This window comes from Mustela lutreola, chromosome 14 (assembly GCF_030435805.1).
Source record: "Mustela lutreola isolate mMusLut2 chromosome 14, mMusLut2.pri, whole genome shotgun sequence".
Classification (NCBI taxonomy): domain Eukaryota; kingdom Metazoa; phylum Chordata; class Mammalia; order Carnivora; family Mustelidae; genus Mustela; species Mustela lutreola.
This window is the reverse complement of record NC_081303.1, coordinates 73,071,138-73,094,674: the sequence shown is the minus strand read 5'-3', so window position 1 is coordinate 73,094,674 and position 23,537 is coordinate 73,071,138. Positions and strand designations below refer to the sequence as shown.

General features: G+C 47.1%; 1 protein-coding gene across 3 annotated transcripts in view; it reads right to left on the bottom strand.

Annotated features, from left to right (window-relative positions):
• Window positions 1-23,124, bottom strand: part of FCRL5 (Fc receptor like 5) — a 32,715-nt gene extending 9,591 nt beyond the window's left edge. Inside the window, exons 1-8 of one of the 3 annotated variants that reach the window (XM_059145604.1) lie at window positions 22,966-23,124; window positions 13,959-13,979; window positions 12,555-12,794; window positions 10,337-10,591; window positions 9,774-10,061; window positions 8,018-8,296; window positions 5,333-5,611; window positions 1,114-1,392 (exon numbers count right to left, since the gene is read on the bottom strand). In XM_059145604.1, the coding sequence (XP_059001587.1) occupies window positions 1,114-1,392; window positions 5,333-5,611; window positions 8,018-8,296; window positions 9,774-10,061; window positions 10,337-10,591; window positions 12,555-12,794; window positions 13,959-13,979; window positions 22,966-22,996 (1,672 nt within the window). In that variant the 5' untranslated portion in view covers window positions 22,997-23,124. Of the gene's footprint in view, window positions 1-1,113; window positions 1,393-5,332; window positions 5,612-8,017; window positions 8,297-9,773; window positions 10,062-10,336; window positions 10,592-12,554; window positions 12,795-13,958; window positions 13,980-19,385; window positions 19,427-22,965 lie in introns of those variants that run through there. The other 2 variants (XM_059145602.1, XM_059145603.1) reach the window with 2 other exon arrangements.
• Window positions 23,125-23,537: the final 413 nt, after the last annotated feature.

Below are 23,537 nucleotides of genomic sequence, written 5' to 3'. Positions count from 1 at the left end.
GAGAGAGCTTTCAAACTGGAAACTGTTTTCTGTAGCTTTCAGGGACTTTGTGACACTACTCAGAACCCAGCTGTAATTTGTGCGGATCTGAAGAAACAATGACATTGGTGTGGTGCTATGTGTGGCACCGGGGTTGGGTATGCAGCTGCAAGTGTGTTTGGGGAATCGGAAAACAAAGATTCAGCTGACTTCTGGGAAATCAAAAGATAATTGGGGAAAAGGAGAAATCGGTGCTATCAAAAGTAGGAACAGGAGAGACCTGTTACTCACGCAGCCAGGGATGGCACTGAGCGTCTGGGAGGGAGTAAGGCGTCAGTGAGCCGGGGCTCTGCTGGGGTCTGAGGAAGGGGTGATTCAAAGGGTTGAAGGACAGGAGGCTGTGCTCAGGTTATTGGAGCCTCGGCAGACATGGCAGTGTGGCTGATGTGGAGCAGATGCCAAGTCACGGTGTTGAGTGGTTCACCCATGTGCACGTTAGAGTCATGGACTGATGGCTGAATGCAGGGTGGAGAGGAAGACCACGGGTGAGGTGCCAAGTCGGCACTAAATGGGGCATGGCAGGGAAATCAGCCCATGACAGGGCCAGGTGGAGACTGTGCTATGGCTGAACGCTCAGGGACAGGTAAGAAGTCAGAAGAGGACATCAGAAGTCTTCTAGCCAGACCTCCTGGTGCCCAGAGAAATTGACCTCCCGAGCCCAGAGAAATTAAAGGGCCAATGGGTGAGTGAGTTGGCCTTTTTATGGATTATCGGACAGAGGGAACCCCACTTAAATCTCCTGTGAGGTGAGATACACTGTACTTGTAATTTCCTTTCTGGTTGATCATTGTGGACTAGGATGCAGTTGGTGCCCTGAGAGCCTTTGCGTCTATGTTAGGGAAGTTTGGGTCACAGTGGCTACAGCGTTGCTTCTAGGAAGTGCACAGCAAGCAAAGGGAAGGTGCAGGTTCCCGAAAATGCAGACTCCAGAGCTCCCAGATGGAGGCTGTTTGAGCAGTAGGCCTGCTGTGATGTCCCAAGCCAAAGGGTCCCGTGGGACCTCTGATCTTGGCTACTGGGGAAGGTAGGGGCACGGTGGGCCCAGTTATGCTGCAGTTGGGGTGGTCAACTCACCTGTGACACTGAGTGAGGTCTCCTCGCTGTGCTGGGCCCCCAGGCCATTGTCGGCCTCACAGGCATAGTTTCCAGAATGTTCTGCGGTCAGAGAGAGGTTGAGGGACACTCCTCCTCCAGAGGGGGCCCAGTTGCTCCCCAGGATGACATCCTCATGGTAAAACCGGTACAGGATCGGGGGAGAGCCCCTCTGGGCCTCACAGCGAAGCTCCACCATGTCTCCCACCACGGCTCGGGTCCTGGGCGCCCTGAGGGTCAGGACAGGGCGGGACGCTGGGACTGAGGGAGGAAAAATAAGGTAGTTGACATCAGGATCTTTTCACATTTCCTTTATTTTCATTTTTCAGAGATTACCCCTGGAGAGCATCTGTGGCACGTTCTAGATCTTTCCTATGTATAAGAACACCGGTTCACACCAACAGTAAGCAAACACATGACACATACAGGCACACAGGTCCTGGTCTCCAGCCGGGTTTTCCCCTCAGCAGCGCGTCCCGAGCATCCTTCCACGTCACTCTTACGGGTGTATCTCCTCCACCTTTAGAGACCAACTTCACCTGGGTGTAATTTGTACACAACAAAAGGCAACCCTTTCAAGTGTACAGTTTGATAATTTGGGGGTGAATACTGCTCGATTAGTTTAATAAGCACAAATCCTTCCAGTGTGTGGATTCACCGTAGTGCACCGGGGGATGCCCTGACCGGGAATGTCCTTGTCCTCCTCCTGCAGATGATGCCACGGGCCACAGTCCTGCATCTCCACTCTGGCCCATGTGTGCCCATGCTGCTTAGGATAAATTCCTAGGAGTGGGATTTCTGGGATGAGGAATATGAATTTCTCAAATAAGCATATATTATGCTTACGCTACATTATTATTCAAAAGCTTTGGGCCGGTTTGCATTTGCACTAAGGGAATGTAAGAATTCCTATTCCCACACTCTCACTGGTGCGAATCATAGAAGTGCAAAGGCTTACTTATTGCTCCTTCTCTACTCCTAAGCCTCAACTCCACAGTTACTCCCTCTGAACAGCTCAGTCACTGCCTCCTGTGGGACCCTGTGGTCTATGACTGGGTGTTTCCATGGCTGCTGGTGAACTACAATCCATTGATGAGAAGTTACCGCCTGTAAAGGATTCAGACATTATTGACAAAGCAAAAGATTTGAAAACTCTTAATTTTTCAAAATGTATCTAGTCAAGTCTTTTCTTTGGTTTTCTGCTACGAAATAAGGATCATAATCACGAGAGACGTGTTGTTCTTTTATTTCTTCTGCTCCCTTAGAACAACTGCCTTTTCTTTGTTACATGTATTTTTTACCTTTTTTGGCACTTTCTGTAACCATAATTCTCACAGTTGATTAGCCTTTGTTTTTATTTCTGAACCCGTGGTTGTCAGCCCTATTTATACAATATTCTCACCTAAGCATTTGTTAAGAAATATCGATTCTGAGGTCACATCTGAGAGATTCTAAGTTTAATTGGTCCAGAGAGAGGCTTAGTAATGAGCCTGCTTCAGAGCTTCTAACTGATTCTCTGAGCTGAGCTCCAGCTGCGGAAAGATATTCAGTGCATGCATTTTGTATCACAGTGAAGTAAGTTTGAGTCCTTTGTATCAATTCCTAATTTGTCTGGATGGTTTCTGTCATCAAGTGATTTTTTTAAAAAAATATTTTATTTATTTATTTGACAGACAGACATCACAAGTAGGCATAGAGGCAGGCAGAGAGAGAGGAGGAAGCAGGCTCCCCGCTGAGCAGAGAGCCCGATGTGGGGCTCTGTCCCTGGACTCTGAGATCATGACCTGAGCCCAAGGCAGAGGCTTAACCACTGAGCCACCCAGGTGTCTCTCATCAAATAATTTTTTAAAAAGGGTTTAATAGACACTACGTTCCCTGGGTCCCTGCATGTCTGAGTATGACTTGCGGATTTGGTTTAGAATTCTCGGTTCTCTTTCCTCTCTTCAAAGTCCCAGGACCCTGGGATCATGACCTGAGCCTAAGGCAGACGCTCAACGACCGAGCCCCCAGGCGCCCAGAACACTAAAATTTCTTAAATCATCTCTTTACATCTTTACATCATCTCTTCACACTTTATATTGGGGAAAATGCCTTCTTTTGGTCATTCTTGATTTCCATGATTGAAAACAAGGGTTATCAAGGAGACAGAGAGCCTTCACATCCACAGGCTCAAAGATAAGGCCATCCGTACCGAGACTCACGCGTTCCTAAGATCAGCACATCACCCATTTGCACACTCAGCAGCCGCCATCTCCAGCTGAACTCACGCGCTAACACCCACTCCCACAGCCCTCAGGGTGCCTCTCCAAGCTCCCCCATGAGCGGCGATGGAGCCCATCATGGTGGTGCTTTCTCTTGCTGGGACAGGTAAGTGAGCCCAGCTTTGCAGCCCGCAAAGCTGTCCTCTCTGGATCTTTTTCCCCAGCTGTCCTCTCTGGATCTTTGACTGGTGCCTCTCCTACCTTTCTTCCAGAGCATCATGAATTCCTGGCCCTTGGGTTCCTGTTCCAACTCAAATCACAGAACTCTGGGGCTGCCACGGACACTAATTATTGTCTTATCTAACTACCAGTATAAGGTGAAAACAGTAGGACGAAGAAAGTTTAAATGTTTCGCCCAAATTACGAACCAATGATGTTCATAGCCAGAGCTCGCATTCAGGTTTTCTGACTCATACTTAGATCTGATGACCCAAATGTTTTTCAGGCACCCTGGCTCTTTCTAGGAAACCTCAGAATCTGTGCTATGCCTCTAGTTCCCTAAAACAAGCATTTTCTGAAACAGACTTCCTTATGTGTCATGTCACCTCCGTACTTTGTTAGGCTAATGGTGGGCAGTAGCCTGGCCGTGGCCTTGGTGGGTGGTTAGACCAGGGAGAGCCGCTCACTGTTTCGGCAATGAGCCACCCAACATTGGCAGCCCAGGCAGAGAGTGGAATCCAGAGCGAGGGGTCCCACCCAGAAGCTGATCCGTCGACGCGGGGAGCTGCAGAAGCTGTGAGTCAGGAGAAGTCATGGGGGGGGGGTGGAGTGGAGGATGCCCAGGAGCGACAGGGATGATGGACAGGGACACGAGGAGAACAGCTGGTGGCCCGGGAGTCCCGTGACGGGAGCGTCTAGCCTGTCGCGTGTTAACATAACCTGCTTTTGAGAAGTAAGCCCTATTCTGAGACATTGCTCATCTCTTCCGTGGGTCTGCACGTGTTGTGTTTCTTGTTTTACGCACTCCCTGGGTGTCCAGCCAGCAAGTCTCCCCCCTCTGGGGACGCCCTGTCTCTGTTTCCTTCTGAGGGGGAAGGAGCCCCTCAAGGTCTCTCGGTCATACGTCAGCCTCTCGGAAGAGCCGACACACCAGTGGACGACCAGACTCTCACTCTCTCGTAAGCAAAGATCCCAGTGTAAATAGAAGCGACTTCACTCTGAACATGACACCGTTTTGGTGGCTACATGAGTCACCATGAACTGTACACCCCTGATTTGTATACTTTTCTGAATGTGTGTCATACTTCAACACAAACTTTAAAGATGTAATACCGTAAAATGAAACTTATTTTAAAGGGTTGGGACACAGCATCACGGAAACTCCAGAAAGCCCTTCCCCCTTCCCTCGTCCACCCTGCTGTGAGCTCTTGAACCTCTTGGGAACTCTGGAGAAGCTGAGGGCTCGCCTGCGACTTGTCCCCCTGACTGTGCTTGTGGCTTCGTGAGCGCATGTGTTAGTGGGGAAAGCAGGAGATGCTTCTGTGCATTGAGTTAAGAAAAAATGGTCTTGGGGACTGAACCTACAGGGCAGGAGAAAATAATTTGAGGGAACACATTCATCTGGCAAAAGCTGGGGATTACGTTGAGCTACCGTGGTTCTGGCTGAGCCAGGGCTGCGTGAGGGCTGAGGCCCAGGCAGCTGGTTCTATAGAAAGGGAGCTGCCAGGGCCACCAGGTGGGTGGTGGGGGTAGGGGGGGCGGCAGGGACTGGAAGGTACATGCAGACTTCGGAAGGGGCAGTGTGAGGGGCGAGAACTGAGTCACCTCCCTTGACTTCAGCCACGAAGTGCTCAGTGCAGGTGCAGGAGATTGCAGACGAGAATAGAGTCCCTGGTGTGCCGGCTGTCTCGCCACTTACCGCATGGGGCCTCAGTTTCGTCTTCTGTAAAATAGGGACACAAGAGTAGAAGACGAGTGACCAGTAGGCATCCAGGGCTTACCTGTGACAGACAGGCTCTTGGGGTCACTGCGCTGGGGGCCAAAGCCATTGTCCGCCGTGCAGAAGTAGGTCCCGGAGTGCTCTGCAGTCAGAGTAACACTGAAGGAGTCCCCTCCTGCAGAGGGGGCCGAGCTGCTCCCCAGGGGCACGTCTCCGCGATAAAACTGGTACAGGATGCGGGGCGAACCTCTCTGGGCTTGACAGGAAAGCATCAGCCGGTCTCCCTCCACAGCTCGGGGTCCGGGAGGGCTGAGGGTGAGGACAGGACGAGACACGGGGACTGAGGAGAGAAACGTCAGTCAGCAGTGCTCCTCTGCATGTCCGTCACGGGCCAGTCTCAGCCCTGCCCTCCACGCTGGCCTTTCCCTTTCCCGTCACCCACAGCCCCTTCTCCACAAACACCCCCCTTGTTAGGTGACCTCAGTCCCATTTTCCAGTGTACATGATGCTCTTGGGGAAGAAGTTTCTTATTTTGCTGCTGCCAGGCGCCACGCTTACCTGTGACCCTGGTAGACTTGCCTCTCCCCTGCCCAAGGAGGGCCCCCCCCCCCCGCCCCCAGTCCAGCTGCCTCTGTCTGTCCCAGATGCAGATGCTCTCGCTGGACTGGCTCCTTCCAAGTTCCAATTAGATGTGTTCCATCCCCTGCACGCAGGAGAATCCACAAACACTAACTACCAGGTCCGTGTTCGCTCTTCCCGCCGGCGCCTTTCTCCCTGGTTCTGAGGACCGAGCTCTGAAGGACGGGGCTACACTTACTGTCTCCACTTCTCTTCCTCCCACTTCTTTTTCTGTGTGCATTGAGACCTGCTTTTTATCCCCACCGATCTATAAAGCGGGTTTTCTGTGTCGGTGATGATAATGGTACTATAGGGCTTCCTTGCGCGTGCCCGGTGTGTGTGCGTTTGTCTTAGGTGATCGCAAACAGAGGCACGCGAACCGTTACTGAATTGCTGAAGAGTCCTGTGGGGCAGGCGCACTTATGGACCCTGTGGTACGGAAGAGGAAGCTGAGGCCCGTCGCTGTAGGTGGTGAAGCAGCCGGCGTGCTCAGCACTCCGCTCTCGTCTGCATCCTGCTTCTGCATTCGGTGCTTTGTGGCTGGACTCAGGGGCAGTGACTCAGTCCTCGCCTCTCACCAGCTCTCAGCTCTGCTTTGCCTGAACTGGCCCCTGTCTTCTGCTCAAGCTGTCTCTTCCCTTGGTTTCCGTGGGACACGCGGACACGGCACCTTCTCTGCCAGCCACGGTTCTCAGGGGCTTTCCCCCTCCACGGGGCTGGCCTGGGGTCCGGACTGGCCTCTCTTCTGGGGCCTCTGCTCTGATCCTGGCTGCTCCCCAGACAGTCTTTTCTGCCATCCATGCTCACCTGTAGTGACCCTGCACTGACCCTCCCAGCGCGAAACTGTTCGCAGACCCCAGAGCTCCCTTCAGGATGAAGCTCTAGTGTCCCCAGGTCCTGGCCCTGGACCACTCCCTTCCTTCCCGCAGGCCTTCAGCACCTGCCCCTGCCTGGGCCACAGCCTCTTGCTGTCCTTCCCCACTTCCCATGACACGCTATCCAGCCGTCAACTCGTGCGCAGACTCCCCCAGAATCCTCTCAGGGCACAGGAGACATTGGGGTTCCTTCTACCCACCTACAGTCCAGGTACTCATAGCCCTTGGACTGGTCTTGCTCTATTGCAGTCCACACCTTCTGCGTGACCCCAGAACTGTGTGCCCAGGCCACGCAGGCTGGCCTGAGGCGTCCATAGGTGGAGCGCAATCCGGCCCCAGGGCCCTCCTGCCTTAGGCGAGCAGAGGCGCCGTCACGCAGAGCCTTCCACCCTGGAGGGCGCTCCTGGAGATGCCACTGGCTATGCCCTCGGCTGTCCAGACATCAGAGCCATGTGTCCCCGGTCTTTCCTCTGAGGGTCCCATAGGACTCCCGGGTCTATTTCCTCATAATGCTTTGTGCATCTGCTGCGGGAGGGGCTGGATTCAGGCTTGTCTCTGGCCTGGCTGTGCTTTTTCTACAGACGAGGAAAGGGAGTCTGCTCTGGTCCTGAGCCAGGACTGGGCTCCGCACTGGTCTGGGCCTGCACCTTCCAGTCCCCGCCCCCAGCACTGCGCCTGGACTCTGTTCTCCATGGACAGCACAATGCTCAAGGCTCCACGGAACCCACTTTGTAACGTGGACACCCGCTTTTGTGGCCTCGGGGCCTGACGCCGGTGGGCAGGCTGAGCCACCTCGGCTCTCCAGGCCCCCGCGTGGCCTCCTGCCTGACCGCCGGAGCCCATCTGGCCGCACACCCTGTCAGTCCTCATATGCCTGAGCAGGAGGGGCGTCTGTGGGGAACCTCGCGTCCTGCTGCCGGCCATGTGTCTTTTGTGGCTCTGTACCCCATTGTGATCAATATGTGATGTTAGGCGGACAAGAAACACCTGCGAGCCCCTGGGGACTGATTCTGTAGTTTCTGAGAACACCGGGCAGCAGGAGAGTCACAGGACGAGTGGTGAGAAAGAGGAAAACTTCTGGCTCCTCAAGGGTCTGGGTGGAATGGAGGTCACTACCCTGCACCAGCGGGATGCGCAAAGACGGGGCAGCCGACCCCAGAGCCAGGACATCCAGAAGCGGAGGAAGAGGCAGAGGCTCTAGAAGGTGGGGACATGCTTCTGACCGGGCTGGGGACTGACCATCCAGGGCTTACCGGTGACAGAGAGGGACACCGGCTGGCTGCGCCGGATACCCAGGCCATTGTCTGCGGTGCAGAAGTAGGTCCCGGAGTGCTCTGCCTTCAGATAGAGCTGGAAGGTCGCCGTTTCCCTAAAAGTGACCTTCGTCTTCCTGAGAACCACTTCTTCATGAAGAAACTGGTACTCGATCGGGTAAGAGCCTGTCTTGGCTTCACAGGAAAGTGTCAGCCAGTGTCCTTCGACAGCTTGGGTGCTGGGAGGGCTGAGGGTGAGGAGAGGGGGAGACACGGGGACTGAGGAGAGAAACGTCAGTCAGCAGGTGCGCCTGTGCGGGTCAGTCACCGGTCAGTCCAAGCTCGCCTTTCCCCTTCCGTCACCTGCGGCCCCTCCGCCCCACGGACCCCCTCTTGTTGCGCGATCTCGGTCCCATCTTCCAGTGTCAATGATGGTCTTGGGGAAGAAGTTTCTTCCAGACCCTTACCTGTTCCTTCCTCCCGCCAGGGGCCCTGGGCCCCTCCCCTGCCCAGGTCCAGGGGTCTTCCTCTCTGCCCCTGTTTTCCACTTCTCCGCTCACTGGGGCTGGACTCAAGGGTCCACCCTTCACCCTTCTTTCTACCAGAGTCACACACACTTCCAGACCCTGTTCCCTGTTGCTCTGTTCTCCCGGCGCCCAGCCTGACTCCCTCTGTTTCCAGAAGAGGACAGAGTTAGATAGAAGCTCACAGGCCCGTCTGCAGCCACTCTGCCAGCTGTTTCCAGAGCCCGCCAGGACCTCGATCTGTCTCCTGAGCCCTGGTCCTAGCGCTGAATCCCGTGTCTTCTTGGGAGTGCGCTGGAGTTGGCCCTGCGTGCAGGGACGCCCCTGTAGAAGCTATGACCTCTCACGGCCACGCCTGACCGAACAGCCTTGAGTGCACCGGTGAAGGAGAGATTGGTCTGCTGGCCTCCACACCCCTGGCCACATCTTTGGCGTAAGCATGACGCCCCCACCCACCTCTGGATCCCACCAGGGGCGCCTATTGGTTATTGTCAACAATTAACTGATGCCTGGGAAGGAGACACCTCCATATCCCTGGGGGACAGGAGAGAAAAGGGGAGGGAGAGAGAGAGAAAGAGAGGAAGTGGGGGGGAGAAGGGTGGAGATGCTGCAGACACACTGAGGGCGCTGGTTCCTGGGCTGCACAAAGCACGAGGCCCACAGAAGACAGGCATGTGTTCAGGCATCCAAGAGCCGGTGGAGACATCGGGATGTGTCATCAGCAGAACTCTGTTCCCTAGAAATGCGTATGTTGAAGCCCTAACCCCCCGTGTGGCTTATTTGGAGATGGGATCTTTGAGGGGATCATCGAGGCTAAAGGAAGCTATAATGCGGGGCCCTAATCAGATAAGGCTGGAATCCTCAGAAAGCAGGAGGACACGCGGAACGGGAAACTGGGGGATGGTGGCCAGTGATGGGACAACCTGACTTCAGACACCAGTCTGCTGGTGCCTTGATCTTGGACTCGTAGCCCCCAGAACTCTGAGCGAGTACGGTTCTGTCGTGCAAGCCAAACAGCCTGGGGTGCTTCGCTCAGGCAGCTGGGCAGACGCGAGCAGGCGACTTGGGGGGGAGCAGGAGGCGGGTAAGGGGAGAGGTGGGTTGGGTGGCAGGAGGAGGACTGAAGCCGGGAGTGGTGGGGCTTTTATAGACGGACCGAGAGGGTGACCGAGGGCTGATGTGAGGCTCTGCCGGGCTCCTCCCAGCAGATCTCAGCACCTGCCCACACTTACTCCGCACGGGCAGCTGGAGTTTCTGGCTGCTTTTGCGGACACTGGAAGACACTGTCTTTGCCTCACACCAGTAATGCGATGGGTCTTCATTCCCCACGACGGAGGGTATTGAGGTTCTCAGAGAGCCCTTCCAGCCTGACCCCAAGCGCCGGTAATCTCTGAAGAATTGGAACCAGAGTCGGACATCTGACTTCTGAGGGGCGAGCTGGGTCTCACAGGTCAGGATCACTGGTTCCCCGGGGTTGGGCGAGGAGGGGTTGGCCCTCAGTATGGGTCGTGGAAACAGCTCTGGAGAGAAGAATCCCAACAGGCCCCAGAGCAGTGAGGCCTGGAGCAGCTCTGGAGAGAAGCACAGCTTGTCTGCGGCCGCCGAGAGCAGAGGGAACAAAGAGGGGGTGCCACGACCCCCGTGCTCTTCAGCGCAAAGCACGCTTGCACTCTCTCTGATGCTTGCGGGAACGAGCCCTGAGGTTTGGTGATGCCCCAGCTCACCCTTCTCCTCCTCGACCACCTCAGGGACCTTCCTTCCCAGGAGCCCTCCTCACAAATGACAAAGGCTTTACCTTGGATTTGGATTCTGACTGTGTCTGACGAAAAAGCGCGACCATGGGTCTCAGATCCAAAACAGCGATATTCTCCATTATCCTTCAGACCTGCGTGGTTGATGTGGAAGCTGGATTTTTTACCAAGGTCTATCAGCTTATTGTCATTCTTGTACAGGGTCCTGGTCTTCAGGGATAAACCTGGCTTTTCTTGGCACGTCAGAGTCAGAGAGTCACCTTCAAACACGGACGAGGGAGCCTGCAGGATCAGCTCAGCTGTAGGAGACACCAGGATGGCCGTTGGGGGCCGTCCACGGATTCTCCCTTCCTGTCATTATTATTCCAAACAGGTTTTATAGGGTAGGGGATGGGGAAAAGAAAGCATACAGTAATTACAATTCCTTTCGTCCTGATTTAAAATGAGCACATACGCCCCAGTCAACTTGGAAAGCAGAAACGTAAGTCACAATCTTCTCTCAGGCGTGCACTCTTCTGGTGCTCTTCTCCGCGGGCCAGTTCAGGGGTGTGCTGTGCTCGCTTCAGGACATCGGAATAGTGTGTGTATTTCCTAACTTGTTCTTTCACTCACTGTGCTGTGAACACTTTGCCGTCAATCTCTTGACCGAACCTGACCTCTAATGGCCTTCAAGTTTTCCCTCACTGTGACATGATGTGATTTACTTAGGGAGTTTCCTTCTTTACCATTTGAGTTCCTTCCGTTTGGGGGGTGCATATCTATGATTTCAGAAGGTCAATTCCGAGGAGGGGAATTGCCACTTCAAAGAGGACAAGCATCTAATTTGCTCCTTGTTACTACCACACTGCTTCCTTGTTTGCGAAAGAAACAGCATTATAACTGCTTCAAATTCCAGACAGGTGGCCTTAGGGGACAGGAAAAAAAAGAGAGATGTTTCTTCCTTGTCCCTTGCTTTCTATATACGGTTGACCCTTGCACAATGTGGGGGTGGGCACGGATCCTCCACGCAGTGGAAAATCAGAGTATAACTTTTGACTCCTCCAGAACCCAACTACTCATAGCCACCTGTGCCAGAAACCTTAGTGACAACATGAATGGTCAACGGACATGTATTTTGTATGTTCTCTGTATTACAGACTATATTCTTATAACGAAACTAGAGGGAAATGTTAACTAAGAAAATCATAAGGAAGAGGAAATACATTTATAGCTCTGTCCTATAACAAAACCAAACAAACCCCCCGCCCCCCAAAAAAACCTGCAGGTAAGTGGATCTGTGCAAGTCACACCCATGTTGTTCATGGGTCAGCTGTACCTCTATCTGTCTGCCTGTCTATCTATCTGAAAAATTCTCATGCTGCCTATTATTCCAAGTAAATCTTTTTTTAAAAAAGATTTTGTTTATCTGAGAGAGAAAAAGAGAGAGAGAGAGCATGAGTAGGGGAGCTGCAGAAGGAGAGGGAGAAGCAGACTCCCCCCGGAGCAAGGAGCCCAATGCAGGACTCGATCTCAGGACCCTGGAGTCATGACCTGAGTGGAAGGCAGATGCTTAACCAACTGGGCCACCCAGGCGCCCTTCCAAGTAAATCCTATAAGCTTAAAATTACACATAGATTCAGAAACTATTCAAATAAATTTCTTTTCAAATTTCCTTTTACCTAAGTCACACACACTCCAAAGTTTATAGCAGCAATGTCCACAGTAGCTAAAACATGGAAAGAGCCCAGATGTCCATTGACAGATGAACGGATAACGAAGATGTGGTATTGGAATGGAATATTACTCAGCCACCAAAAAGAATGAAACCTTGCCATTTGCAATGATGTGGATGGAACTAGAGGCAATCATGCTAAATGAAATAAGCCAGTCAGAGAAAGACAAATGCATATGTGGGAATTAAGGAACAGAACAGATGAACGTAGCGGAAGGGAAGAAAACATAAAATAAGATGAAAGAAGAGAGGGAGGCGAACCATAAGCGATGCTGAAGTTTAGGAACAAACGGGGGTGGCTGGGGGGAAGGAGTACCCGGGGGACGGGCATTGAGGAGGACACTTGATGTCGTGAGCACTGCGTGTTACCTGCAGCTGGTGAGGCACGGAAATCTACCCCTGAAGTCAACAATATTACATAAGCTAACTACATTGAATTTAAATAAACATTTTAAAAAATTCTCTTTTTACCTGGGTCCTATCTGTATAGATTTTGGTTCTGCATAACTATATGCTTCCCAAAGTTTTTATTTCTTTCACTCTTTTCTCACCTGGTGAAAAAGTCAAGCTCACACCATCACTTTGGGGCGAGCCCTGTATCTCGCATTTGTACTCTCCAGAATCCTGGACCTGGAGGGTGTTTGATGGGATTTCACGTAGGATTTTTGTCCCAAGGTACCACCGGTACCATTTTTTGTCCTCTGCTACATGGCAAGTCAGAGTCACTGCCTGTCCTTTGAAGATGACAGTCCATGGAGGTTGGAGAGAAATCATGGGTTTGGATACAGGTGCTGAGGAAAGAAGAGACAGAGTCTGAGATAGAGACCCCTGTGGTCCCCAGTGCATTCATCTTTGTGGGTACAGACCCAAAGACCAGGATTTGGAGAATACCCAAGGAAGCCATCTGGGAAGGTCAGTGATTGCTCAAGGTCATTTGTCCACTGGAGCCCCCAGGGGAGAATGGTTGCTCAGGGATGACAATGAGCAAAATTATTTCAAGAAGGCAACACCAGCAGGATTTACTGACAAATGCCAGTGGGAGAAATGGCTAGTTAGTCTGCTGTGGATCCTAGAGAAAGCCACCCCTGCCCCATTACTTCATCATGCTCACCAACTCATAAGAACCTCCCAAGGAATTGGGTAAATCACAGGTTTGTACTTTCCTAAAAGGATCAATCATATTTTCTGAAGATTTAACCCTGAGTAAAGCTTGGGAGATTAACTTTTTTAACATCTTCATTTGATAGATGATGATTCAGATGCCCAGAAACTCTCACCATAGCTAATTGTGTGAGAGCAAGGCATGGACAAGTCATTCACTGGAATCCAGAGGTGGTCCAGACAAGGATGAAACCCCAGGTCAGCTGATTTTGGACAAGAGAGGATGTAGGTCTTCCTTGCTATTCATGGGCCACTCTCTGACCCAAGACAATGGAATTCAGAACTAAGAAAATGGGTGAAACCGATATTATTTCTTCTCCCCCAATGTCTTCTTTTTTGCATTTCTTCCTTTAAGGGCCCGATTTTTGGGTGTTCTTCTGTTCTCCACACATTTCCCGGAGGATTTTACTTCTAAAACTATAAAGAATGTAATATTCATGCTGGTATCTTCACAGTGTGATGTTATCAGATAAGATTTTCTAGTTTGCTGATTGGAGAAACCCCAAGTCCTGCATGTTTACCATGGAGTTGAAAATGTCCTGCCTGGTGAAGTGGGTTCCATTGGCAACAGGGGTAAGTGCAGGGCCTACCAAAGGCCAGCTGCTCGTGCATTTGTCAGTTCTTCCAGGGAGAGTCAGAGGGGTAGCCACGAGGCTATCCTAACCCTTGGAGGATGCCAATAGACCACAGAAAACTTTCACATCCTTTCTGGCCTCAGCAAGTAAATGTCTCATCTTTATTAGGGAGACACTCTTATCCAGGGACACTGAAGAGCAAAAGAAAGGAGAACTCACCAAATTGTCCACTGATAGGAGCTGAAAAAAAAAAAAAAGCCAGAGATGAACACAGACCAAAAGTTTTCAAAAGTAATCCCAGTTTCTTTTTCCTATGCATTTATTATTTCCTTCATTAGAAATTCATTTTTTTTAAAAAATTAATAGACATTTGTCAAATGTCTCTCTGTCTACTAGTTATTGTGCTTAGACTTCTAAGATGAGCAAAAAATTGGTGCCTTCTGGTAAGCCGTTGACAGAAGGTGGAAGCAGAAACATGAAGCAAAATTAAGTACAATAGAAGTACACACAGAGCAGCTTCTGGGGCCGAAGGACCATCCCTGCCAGTGTGGGGGGTATGTGTGAGTGTGTGATGGGGGGGAGGGGCGGGCTATGACAGGTACCTGACACTGAGATGCTTGAGAAAAATGAATGAACACATAGGATTCAGCCAGGCAAGGATGTCAGTGCATGGCAAGAGGTGATGGAGAGAGTAATAGAGGCAGAAAGGGCACAGAAGTGAAGAAAGAGCGCTGGTGTTCAAGGGTTAGGGGGGAGTTCTGGAAGGTAGGGATTGAGGGGGAGTCAGGTGAGAGAGGTACGCATGGCTCATGTTATGGGGGAAGTAGCTAGGGCTTTATTATGAAAGATGCAGTTTTATTATTATAACCAAGAGGCATGGAAAGTCTTCAAGTAGAGTGTGACAAGGTTAGAATTTGAAACTTAGATGGAACATTGTGACAGTGGGTAGACGTCAGTGAGAACAGATGTGAAGCAGAGAGACTGATTAGAAGGCAGGAGAAGAGATAATAATGTTTAATTTTCTTCAGAGTGTTTATCCAAAATTTTTTCTTTTGTTTACTTTACTTTCCCTTCTCTGGAAAAGAAGTTCTGGGAGAGCAGGAACTTTTTATATTCATCATATGCCCCCTACCAACCTATAACCGTGCCTGGCATATAAGAGATATTCCATAAATATTTATAGAATATTTACTTATTGAGTAAAAATTAATTAGCTAGGTCAGTAAATAGAGATAGGAGGATTAAGTCTTGAGAAATGGGTAATAGAAAGAGGAGGAAAAATTGGCAAGTTTATAAATCGCTTAGACATTTCAGGTGAGGGACAGATTTGGTTTACTCAACACAAATTTCTGAAATGTCAACTATATGCCAGGGACTAGATAGGGCAAAGGAAATCCATCAGTAGGCAAGAGAGATATTATCCCTCTCCATAAGAGGGTGATGGAGAAGTAATCCAAGCCTAAGTGTTTTTATAGAGAACAATGGATTATTTGTCATTACCCAAATATCTTGGCCACCATGGAATTTGTGTTGTTTTAAATGTAGCTAAAACTTTTCTGAGTGTTTCCTATGTGGTAGACTTCCACATCTATTATTTCATGAAATCTTGTCAATATCCTTATCAAGTAAGTTCTATGATTATCCCCATTTATAGGCCATAAACTGATCTAAGCACCTAGTAGGTAGCAGAATGAAGTTTTGAACCTCTTGTTTGAACACATATTATTTTGTCCCAAAGCATGTGCTTCTGGAAGATCCTGTCTTTTTGTGTTGGTACGACACTGGGATGTGCTTCCTATTTCTGGAGTGTTTCATGCAGCTTTCATGGGGTCTTTTTTCTGCTCCATCCCTGCCCCCTCCAGCTCCTACTCTCCCTCTGTCTCATGAAGTCGTTACCAACTACTTGGCATATAGTTTATTATTTGTTTGCACCATCACTGGTAAATTTGGACAATCATTTAACTGGGATCTTGTTAGATGGATGTTTCTTGTACACTGGACTGGCTGGAGGGCCTTTTATATAATAAGCTTTCTAAGCACAGAAATGCTACTTCCCAAGCTTTCTCATCATTTTCAGCACCTAGTGCAGTGCTATAATTAAATGTTACTAAATTTTTAAAAAATATATGAATAAATATATTTTATTCTAATAATTTCAACTTTGGTTAAAAACAAACCCATTTATATGTGTGAATTGATAGAAACTGAACCACACCCACAGGTGCAATTAGAATGTCAAGTACCAGAAATGCAGGAGCAAGATGATGGAATAGGAGGTCTATAGCCTGTGTCTCCCACACACAAACATATTTTGGAGCCATCCACAGAAAAAAGTGAGGAGCTTTAAGAGCTAGATAGGAAATTGCAAAATCCCACTGGAGCCCAAGACCAAGGAGGATCACTTTGAGAAGGCAGGCACATGCCCTGGGTGAAGACTCACTGACTATGAACCCACCTGCATACCTAGAGCTACTTCATCTTTCGTGGACTCAACTCCAGTCCAGTTTGTCCATTGTCTTGCCTCTAGATCCTATTGCTAAGGGACCCAAGAGGAACCATGTTCATCCAGGCCCCAGTAGCAGGCCCACTGATCTCACACTTGACTGTTATTGCTGAGGCAGTCCTGTGACCCAGCTCCAGTCCCACTTTACTGCAGTCTAGAGGTAGTCTTGATCATCCAGCTAAGAACCCACTGGGAGAATACTCAGGAACCCAGCAGAAATCACACCCATTCATTCCCCTGGTAAGAGGTTTGACAACTGTGGGCCCAACTGCAGGCCCAGAAATGGCCATGAGACCCAGCTCCAGCCCTATGCAACCATGATCCTGGAGGCAGTCCCATAAGTCCAGGGAAGCAACAGATGATATTTACCTGCCAAAACCATACTGAAAAGTTATCTGTTCTTCTAAATAAACAGACGCCAGTGCAAAGTTACACAGATAATGAAGGGTCAGGCAAATATGACAACATCAATGGAAATTAATGAAGCTCGAGGAACTGACCCTAGAGAAAAGGAGATCCATGAACTGCTTGACAAAGAATTAAAAATAATAGTCTTAAGCTCAGTGAGCTATAAGTGGACACAATGAAATGAAATCAGGGAAGTAATACATAAACAAAACCTGAAGTTTAAGAAAGAAATAGAAAACAAAAAGACTCAAGCAGAAATCTTGGCACTAAAGAATAAAATAACCAAACTGAAAAACTCAATAGAGACTTTCAATACCATAACTGATCATTCAGGAGAAGGAATAAGCAAACTTAAAGACAGGGTATTTGAGGTTATCTGGTTAGAAGAACCTAAAGAAAAGAAAGAAAGTGAAAGTGAAAAAATGCTCAAGTGACTTATGGAATAACAAAAAGTGAATCTATATACATATTATTGAAGTCCCAGAAGGAGCAGACAACAAAGGCAGAAAGATTATTTAAAGAAATAATGACAGACAACTTCCTGAATCTGGGAAGACAAATGGGTATTGAGAAAAAGGACTCATTATGGAATCTCATACAAAGAACCCCCCATAAGATTTATCGTGGATTTCTTTAGCAATATTGTAGGCCAGGGAAGAGTTGGATGATATATTCAAAACTTTGAAAGAAAAAAACACTATCAATCAAAATACTATGCCTAACAAACCTGTCCTTCAAAAATGAAGAAGAGATAAAGACTTTCCAAGACAAACAAAAGCTGGGGAATTAACCATCACTAGACCCACCTTACAAGAAAAGCAAAAAGGAGTTCTTCAAGAACACGAAAGAAAAGACACTAATTAGGGACATAAAAACACACAGAAGTATAAAACTCCCTGATGAAGGTAAATACATTGTCAAATTCAGAATACTCTAAATACAGTATCTTAGTCCATTCAGTCTGCTATGATAAAAATACCATAGCGAGTGGCTATGAACAACAGAAATTTATTTCTCACTGGAGGCTGGGAAGTCCCATATCAATGCATCAGCAGTTTCCTCTCTGGCATCAGCAGATTCCTTTCCTTCCCTTCTGGAGGCTGGAAAGTCCCATATTAATGCATCAGCAGATTCCTTTCTGGGGAGGGCACACTTCGTCATAGATGGCCATCTTCTCATGTAACGGGCGAGAACGGTGAGAGAGTTCTCTCTGGGCTCTTCTACAGGGATACTAAGGATACTAATCTCATTGATGATGGCTTTCTATGAGCCTCATGGTAATCACAAAGAAAAAAACTATAATAAATACACAACAGATAAAAAGAGAGTAATCAAAGCACGCCACTACAAAAAAAAAAATAATCAAATCACAAAGGAAGAAAACAGGAGAGGAAGAAAGAAAGAAAGAAAAAAAGGAACTGCAAAATAGCCAGAAAACAATGAAATAATGACAATCATAATCCTTACCTATAAATAAATACTTTTAATTTTAAAAGATTAAATTTTCAAATAAAAAACACAGGTCAGCTGAATGAATAAACACAACACAACTATATGCCGTCTACAAGAGTTTCATTTTAGATTTAAGGGCACACATAGGCTCAAAGTAAAAGGATGGAAAATATATTCCATGGGTATGGTAACAAAAAGACAGCAAGAATGACTCTACTTTTACCGGACAAAATAAATTTTAATTCAAAAATTGTAACAAGAAACAAAGTTACTATGCAATGATAAGGTTAGTAATTCATCAAGAGGATATACAATATATGTGCACCCTTTATGAAAGCACCTAAATATATAAAACAACAGAACTGAAATAAGAAATAGGTAACAATACAATAATAGTAGGGGACTTGAATAACCCACTTTCAACAGTGGATATATTATTCTGACAGAAAATCAATAAAGGAAATGGCAGGCTTGTACAACACTCTAGACCAAAGGGTGTAGGTATCGAATATGTAAAACTAATGCACATATATAGAACATTGTATCCGACAGCACCAGAACACACATTCTTCTCAAGTGAACACGAAACATTCTCCAGCATAGACTATATATTAGGTCACAAAACAAGTCTCAACCATAAGAAGATTGTGTTTTCTGACCATAATGGTGTGAAATTAGAAATCATGAATGGGTGAAACTGGAAATAATGAAAGCAAAGCAACATACTCCTGAGCACTCTGTGGGTCAAGGAAGAAATTGAAAGGAAAATCAGAAAATATCTTGAGCGAAACAAAAATGGAAACACCACATCTTAAGACTTACGGACTACAGCAAAGAGATTCGAGGAGAAAAGTTAATAGTGATTAATGCCTACTTTAAGAAAAAGATAAAGCTCCCAAGTAAAAACCCAACTTTACAACTCAGGAAGCCCAACGCTGGCAGAAGAAAGGAAATAATGAAAATTAGGGCAGAAATAAATCAAATAGAAAATAAAAAAAAATAGAAAAGAACAAAACTAGAGCTATTTTTTAAAAAAAGATACATTGACAAATCTTAAGATAGACCAAGAAAAAAAGAGAGAAGACTCCAATAAAATCAGAAATGAAAGCGGAGGCGTCACCGATACCACAGAAATATAAACAGACTACTATGAGCAGTATACACCAACAAATTGGAAAACTTAGAAGAAATCAATAAATTTCTAGAACTAATACAACATACTAAGATTGGATCATGGAGAAATAGAAAATCTGAGCAGACTGATAACAAGTAAGGAGATTTACCTGTTAGTCAACACCATACACAACAAAGGGGTGCCTGGGTGGCTCCGTGGGTTAAGCATCTGACTCTTGGTTTCTGCTCAGGTCATGGTCTCAGGGTCATGAGATCAAGCCCGTGCCAGGCTCTGCCCTCAATGGCGAGTCTGCTTGAGATTCTCTCCCCTCCCTCTGCCTCTCCCCTGACTCACATTCTCTCTCCCTCAAATAAATAAATCTTAAAACAACAACAACAACAGCAACAACAAAAACAACAGTCCAGAATCAGATGACTTCGCTGGCGAATTCTACTAAACATTTAAAAATTTAACTCCAACCCTCTCAAACTCTTCCAAAGGACCGAAGAGGACAGGACACTTCTAAACAGACTGCCTGTGATCAGCCAAACAAGCACACGACAAGAAAACGAAATTGCATGCCAATATCTCTGATAAGCATCTAAAAAATTTTAAGATCTAAAAAAATCCTAACATGAAATGTTAGGCAACTGAGTTCAACAGTGTAGTGAAAGGGTCATGTGGAATTTACCCCGGGTTGATCCAACTTGTTCAAGGCAATAATATGCTAAATTAGCAGAAGGAAGGGTAAAAATCTAACAATTATCTCAATAGATGCATAAAAACATTTCACAAAATTCAACCTACTTTCATGATAAAAAAAAACTCAACAAATTATGTCTAGAAAGAAATTATCTCTTTATATGACAAATCCACAACTCACATCATAGTCAATGGTGACAAGCTAAAGCTTTTCCTTTCAGATCAGGAACAGGGCAAGAATGCTCTCTCTCGCTGCTTCTATTCAGTATAGTGCTGGAAGTCCTAGCCAGAGTAATTAGGCAAGAAAAAGAACTAAAAGACATCCGAATCAGAAAGGAAGAAGTAAAGTGGTCTGTTCGCAGATGGTATTATCCTATATATAGAAAACCCTAAAGGTTCTGCCAAAAAACTGTTGGAACTAAAAAACACTTTCAGTACAGCTGAAGGACACACAGTCAATGCACAAAAATGAGTTACATTTCCATACATGAGCAAGAAACTATTTGAAAAAGCAAACAGGGAAACAATCCTACTTACAATAACATCAACAAGAATAAAATATTTAGGAATAAATTTAACCAAGGAGGTGAACAATCTCTATACTGAAAACTACAAAACAATGAAAGAAATGAGAGAAAACACAAATAAATATAAAGACATCCTGGGTTTATGGCTTGGAACGACTAATACGTTAAAATGTTCATATTACACAAAGCAATCTACAGATTCAATGTAATCCCTATCAAAGTTCCAATGGCACTTCTTCACAGAACTCGGAAAAAGAATCCCAAAATCTATATGGAGCTGCAGAAGACTCTAAGATTCAAGGCAATACGGAATGAAAACCAAACTGGAGACATCGTACTTCTCGACCTCAAAGTGTATTACAAAACGGTAGTAACCTAAAACGGCCATGAAAGCAGACATAGAGAGCAATGAAACAGAATCAAGGACCCAGAAATAAATCCATACATTTACAGTCGACTGGTCTTCAAGAGTGCTTCGAACACACAGTGGGGAAAGCATAGTCTTTTGTATAATGTGCTGGTCCAACTGAATATTCACATGAAGAAAAAAATTGGGCCCTTATATCTCACCATGTACAAAAAGAAACTTGAATATATTGACTCACATACAAGCACAGGGAACAAAAGAAAAATAGACAAATGGGATTGCATCAAAATAAAAAGCTTATGCACAGCAAAGAAAATAGTCAACAGCATGAAGAGGTAACTAGCAGAATGGGAGAAAATATTTGTAAGCCATTTATCTGATAAGGGGGCTTAATATCTAGCATATATAAGGAATTCTAACAAATCAGCAAGAAAACAGACTCATTAAGAAACAGGTAAGGAGGGCGCCTGGGTGCCTCAGTGGGTTGAAACCTCTGCCTCCGGCTCAGGTCATGGTCTCAGGGCCCTGAGATCAGGCCCCGCATCGGGCTCTCTGCTCAGCGGGAAGCCTGCTTCCCGCCCCCTCCTGCCTGCCTCTCTGCCTACTTGTGGTCTCTCTCTGTCAAATAAATAAATAAATAAATACTTTAAAAAAAACAAAAACAAAAAACAACCCAAAACAAAACAGGTAAGGACCTGAACTGATATTCTCAACAGAAGATATACAAATGGCCAAGAAGTATATGAAAAGATGCTCCACATCACTCATCATCAGGGAGATGCACATCAAAAGCCACAATGAGACATCACCTCACGCCTGTCAGATCGATTATTATCACAAAGACAGAAGATAACAAGCATTGTCTAGGAAGCGGAGTAAAGAAGTCTTCGGTGCTGTTGGTGGGAATGTACTTGGAGTAGCTATTGTGCAAAAACAGCATGAAGGTTCTTCAAACATTTAAAAATAAAACTACCATATGACCGAGCAATCCCCCTTCTGGACACATCCAAAGGAAATGATACTAGTATCTCCCAGAGACACCTGCCCTCCTGTGTTCACGGCCTGTTCTCTACAGTAGCCAGTATATGGAAACATTTTAAATATCTGCCCTCCGATGAGTATAAGGACAACATGGCACAGATACGCCATGAAGTATTATTCAGCCTCAAAAAAGGAAATCCTGCTGATGTGACAACGTGGATGGACGCGGAGGACACTCAGGTCAGTGAAATTAGCCAGATCCAGGGGAATACTGCATGACCCCACTGCATGTGGAACCTAAAGTTGACACAGAAGCAAAGGATAAACTGGTGTTTTCCAGGTGGTGGGGAACGGGGAGATGTGGGTCAAAAGAAACAAACTTTCGTTGACAAGATAAGTAAGTTCTGGAGATCTAATGCACAGTGATGACTGCAGTTAATCGTCAGGTATACTTGAAATTTGCAGGGAGAGTAGGTTCTGAGAGTTCTTACCAAACACGCACAAAAGGTGAAGTGAAAAGATGGAAATGTTGATTAGCTCAATCAGGGTACTTATATTAATAATATATTATATCAAAATGTCACCTTTTACATCTTAAGTGTGCACAATTTTTATTTGTCGATTACATGTCAATAAGCCTGGAAAAAGCCTGTAGCCTGCCTTAGGTTTTCCTCGTGCCTTCCGTACCTCCCCTCTGGGTCCCTCCCATCACTGCTGTGGTTTGCATTCGAGTACAGGGAAGGAGACATCTTTTGTGGTAGAGACAGTGCCCTCCCCTGCCCAGGACCAGGACCTGGGCTTGTCATACAAGCAGTAAGTATACGTCCTTTGCAGAGAGAAAAGGAAGGTCTTCTGGAAATAAGGCAATAGGAACAAGCGAACGGCATACGTTTTCTGGACTTCTTGAAGCAATATTTATTGTAGAAAAACAATGGCTAGGACCTTAACTGTTGGGGTCACGAGGCTTCCTCCTCTGTAGGACTGAAGGTTTATCCCTGCTCTGACCACTCCTTCAGCCTCGAGGGAGAAACCGCTGAACTGGACGGTGAATCCCGAGAATATAATCCCCCCGCACAGGAAAGAATGTCTGAGCTGTAAGAAGGACCAGGCCCAGGGGGGGAGAGAGGCTGTCCCTGCCCTACCTGGGGACCCCATTGAGAAGTTCTACTCACCCAGGACCAGCACTGACACCCACAGCAGCATGAAGGCCTGGCTTGCCCAGGGCTGAGACCGAAAGAGCGGTTTTCTCAGGAGTAACAGGGTTGGTTTTGATCTGAGAGTAGGACACCGCCCAGCAGCCTCAAGGAGCACATCTGAAAAATTTCTTTTTCAGAGAGCAAGATGCCTCAGTGAATTAGAAAAAAGGAAGTGGAAGTACCCATTTTTAACTACTGATCAAATTTTCCTGCCCTGTGATCAAAGTGAGGAAATAATGCTAGGGTTTTTAAAAAGCACATACCTTCGTCCCCGCATTTCTAACGCTGAGAAATCACCTTGAGGAAAGTATGCGTGCGTTGTCGAAGAGAATGTTTATGGTAGCGCCATCCAGAATTGCCCAAGCACGGCCAACCCGCAGGGATCATCAGGCAACCCCCCCCCCCCCCCCGCTAGTGGGAAGAGGAAGACGCGAGGAGGGGCCTGATACACGAACTGTGGTCCCCGTGGCGTCCATGGGGAAAATGGAATGCATGTGTGTATCAACCGATAGAGATAGACTTTTCTTTCTTCCTGGAAACTGTACCTA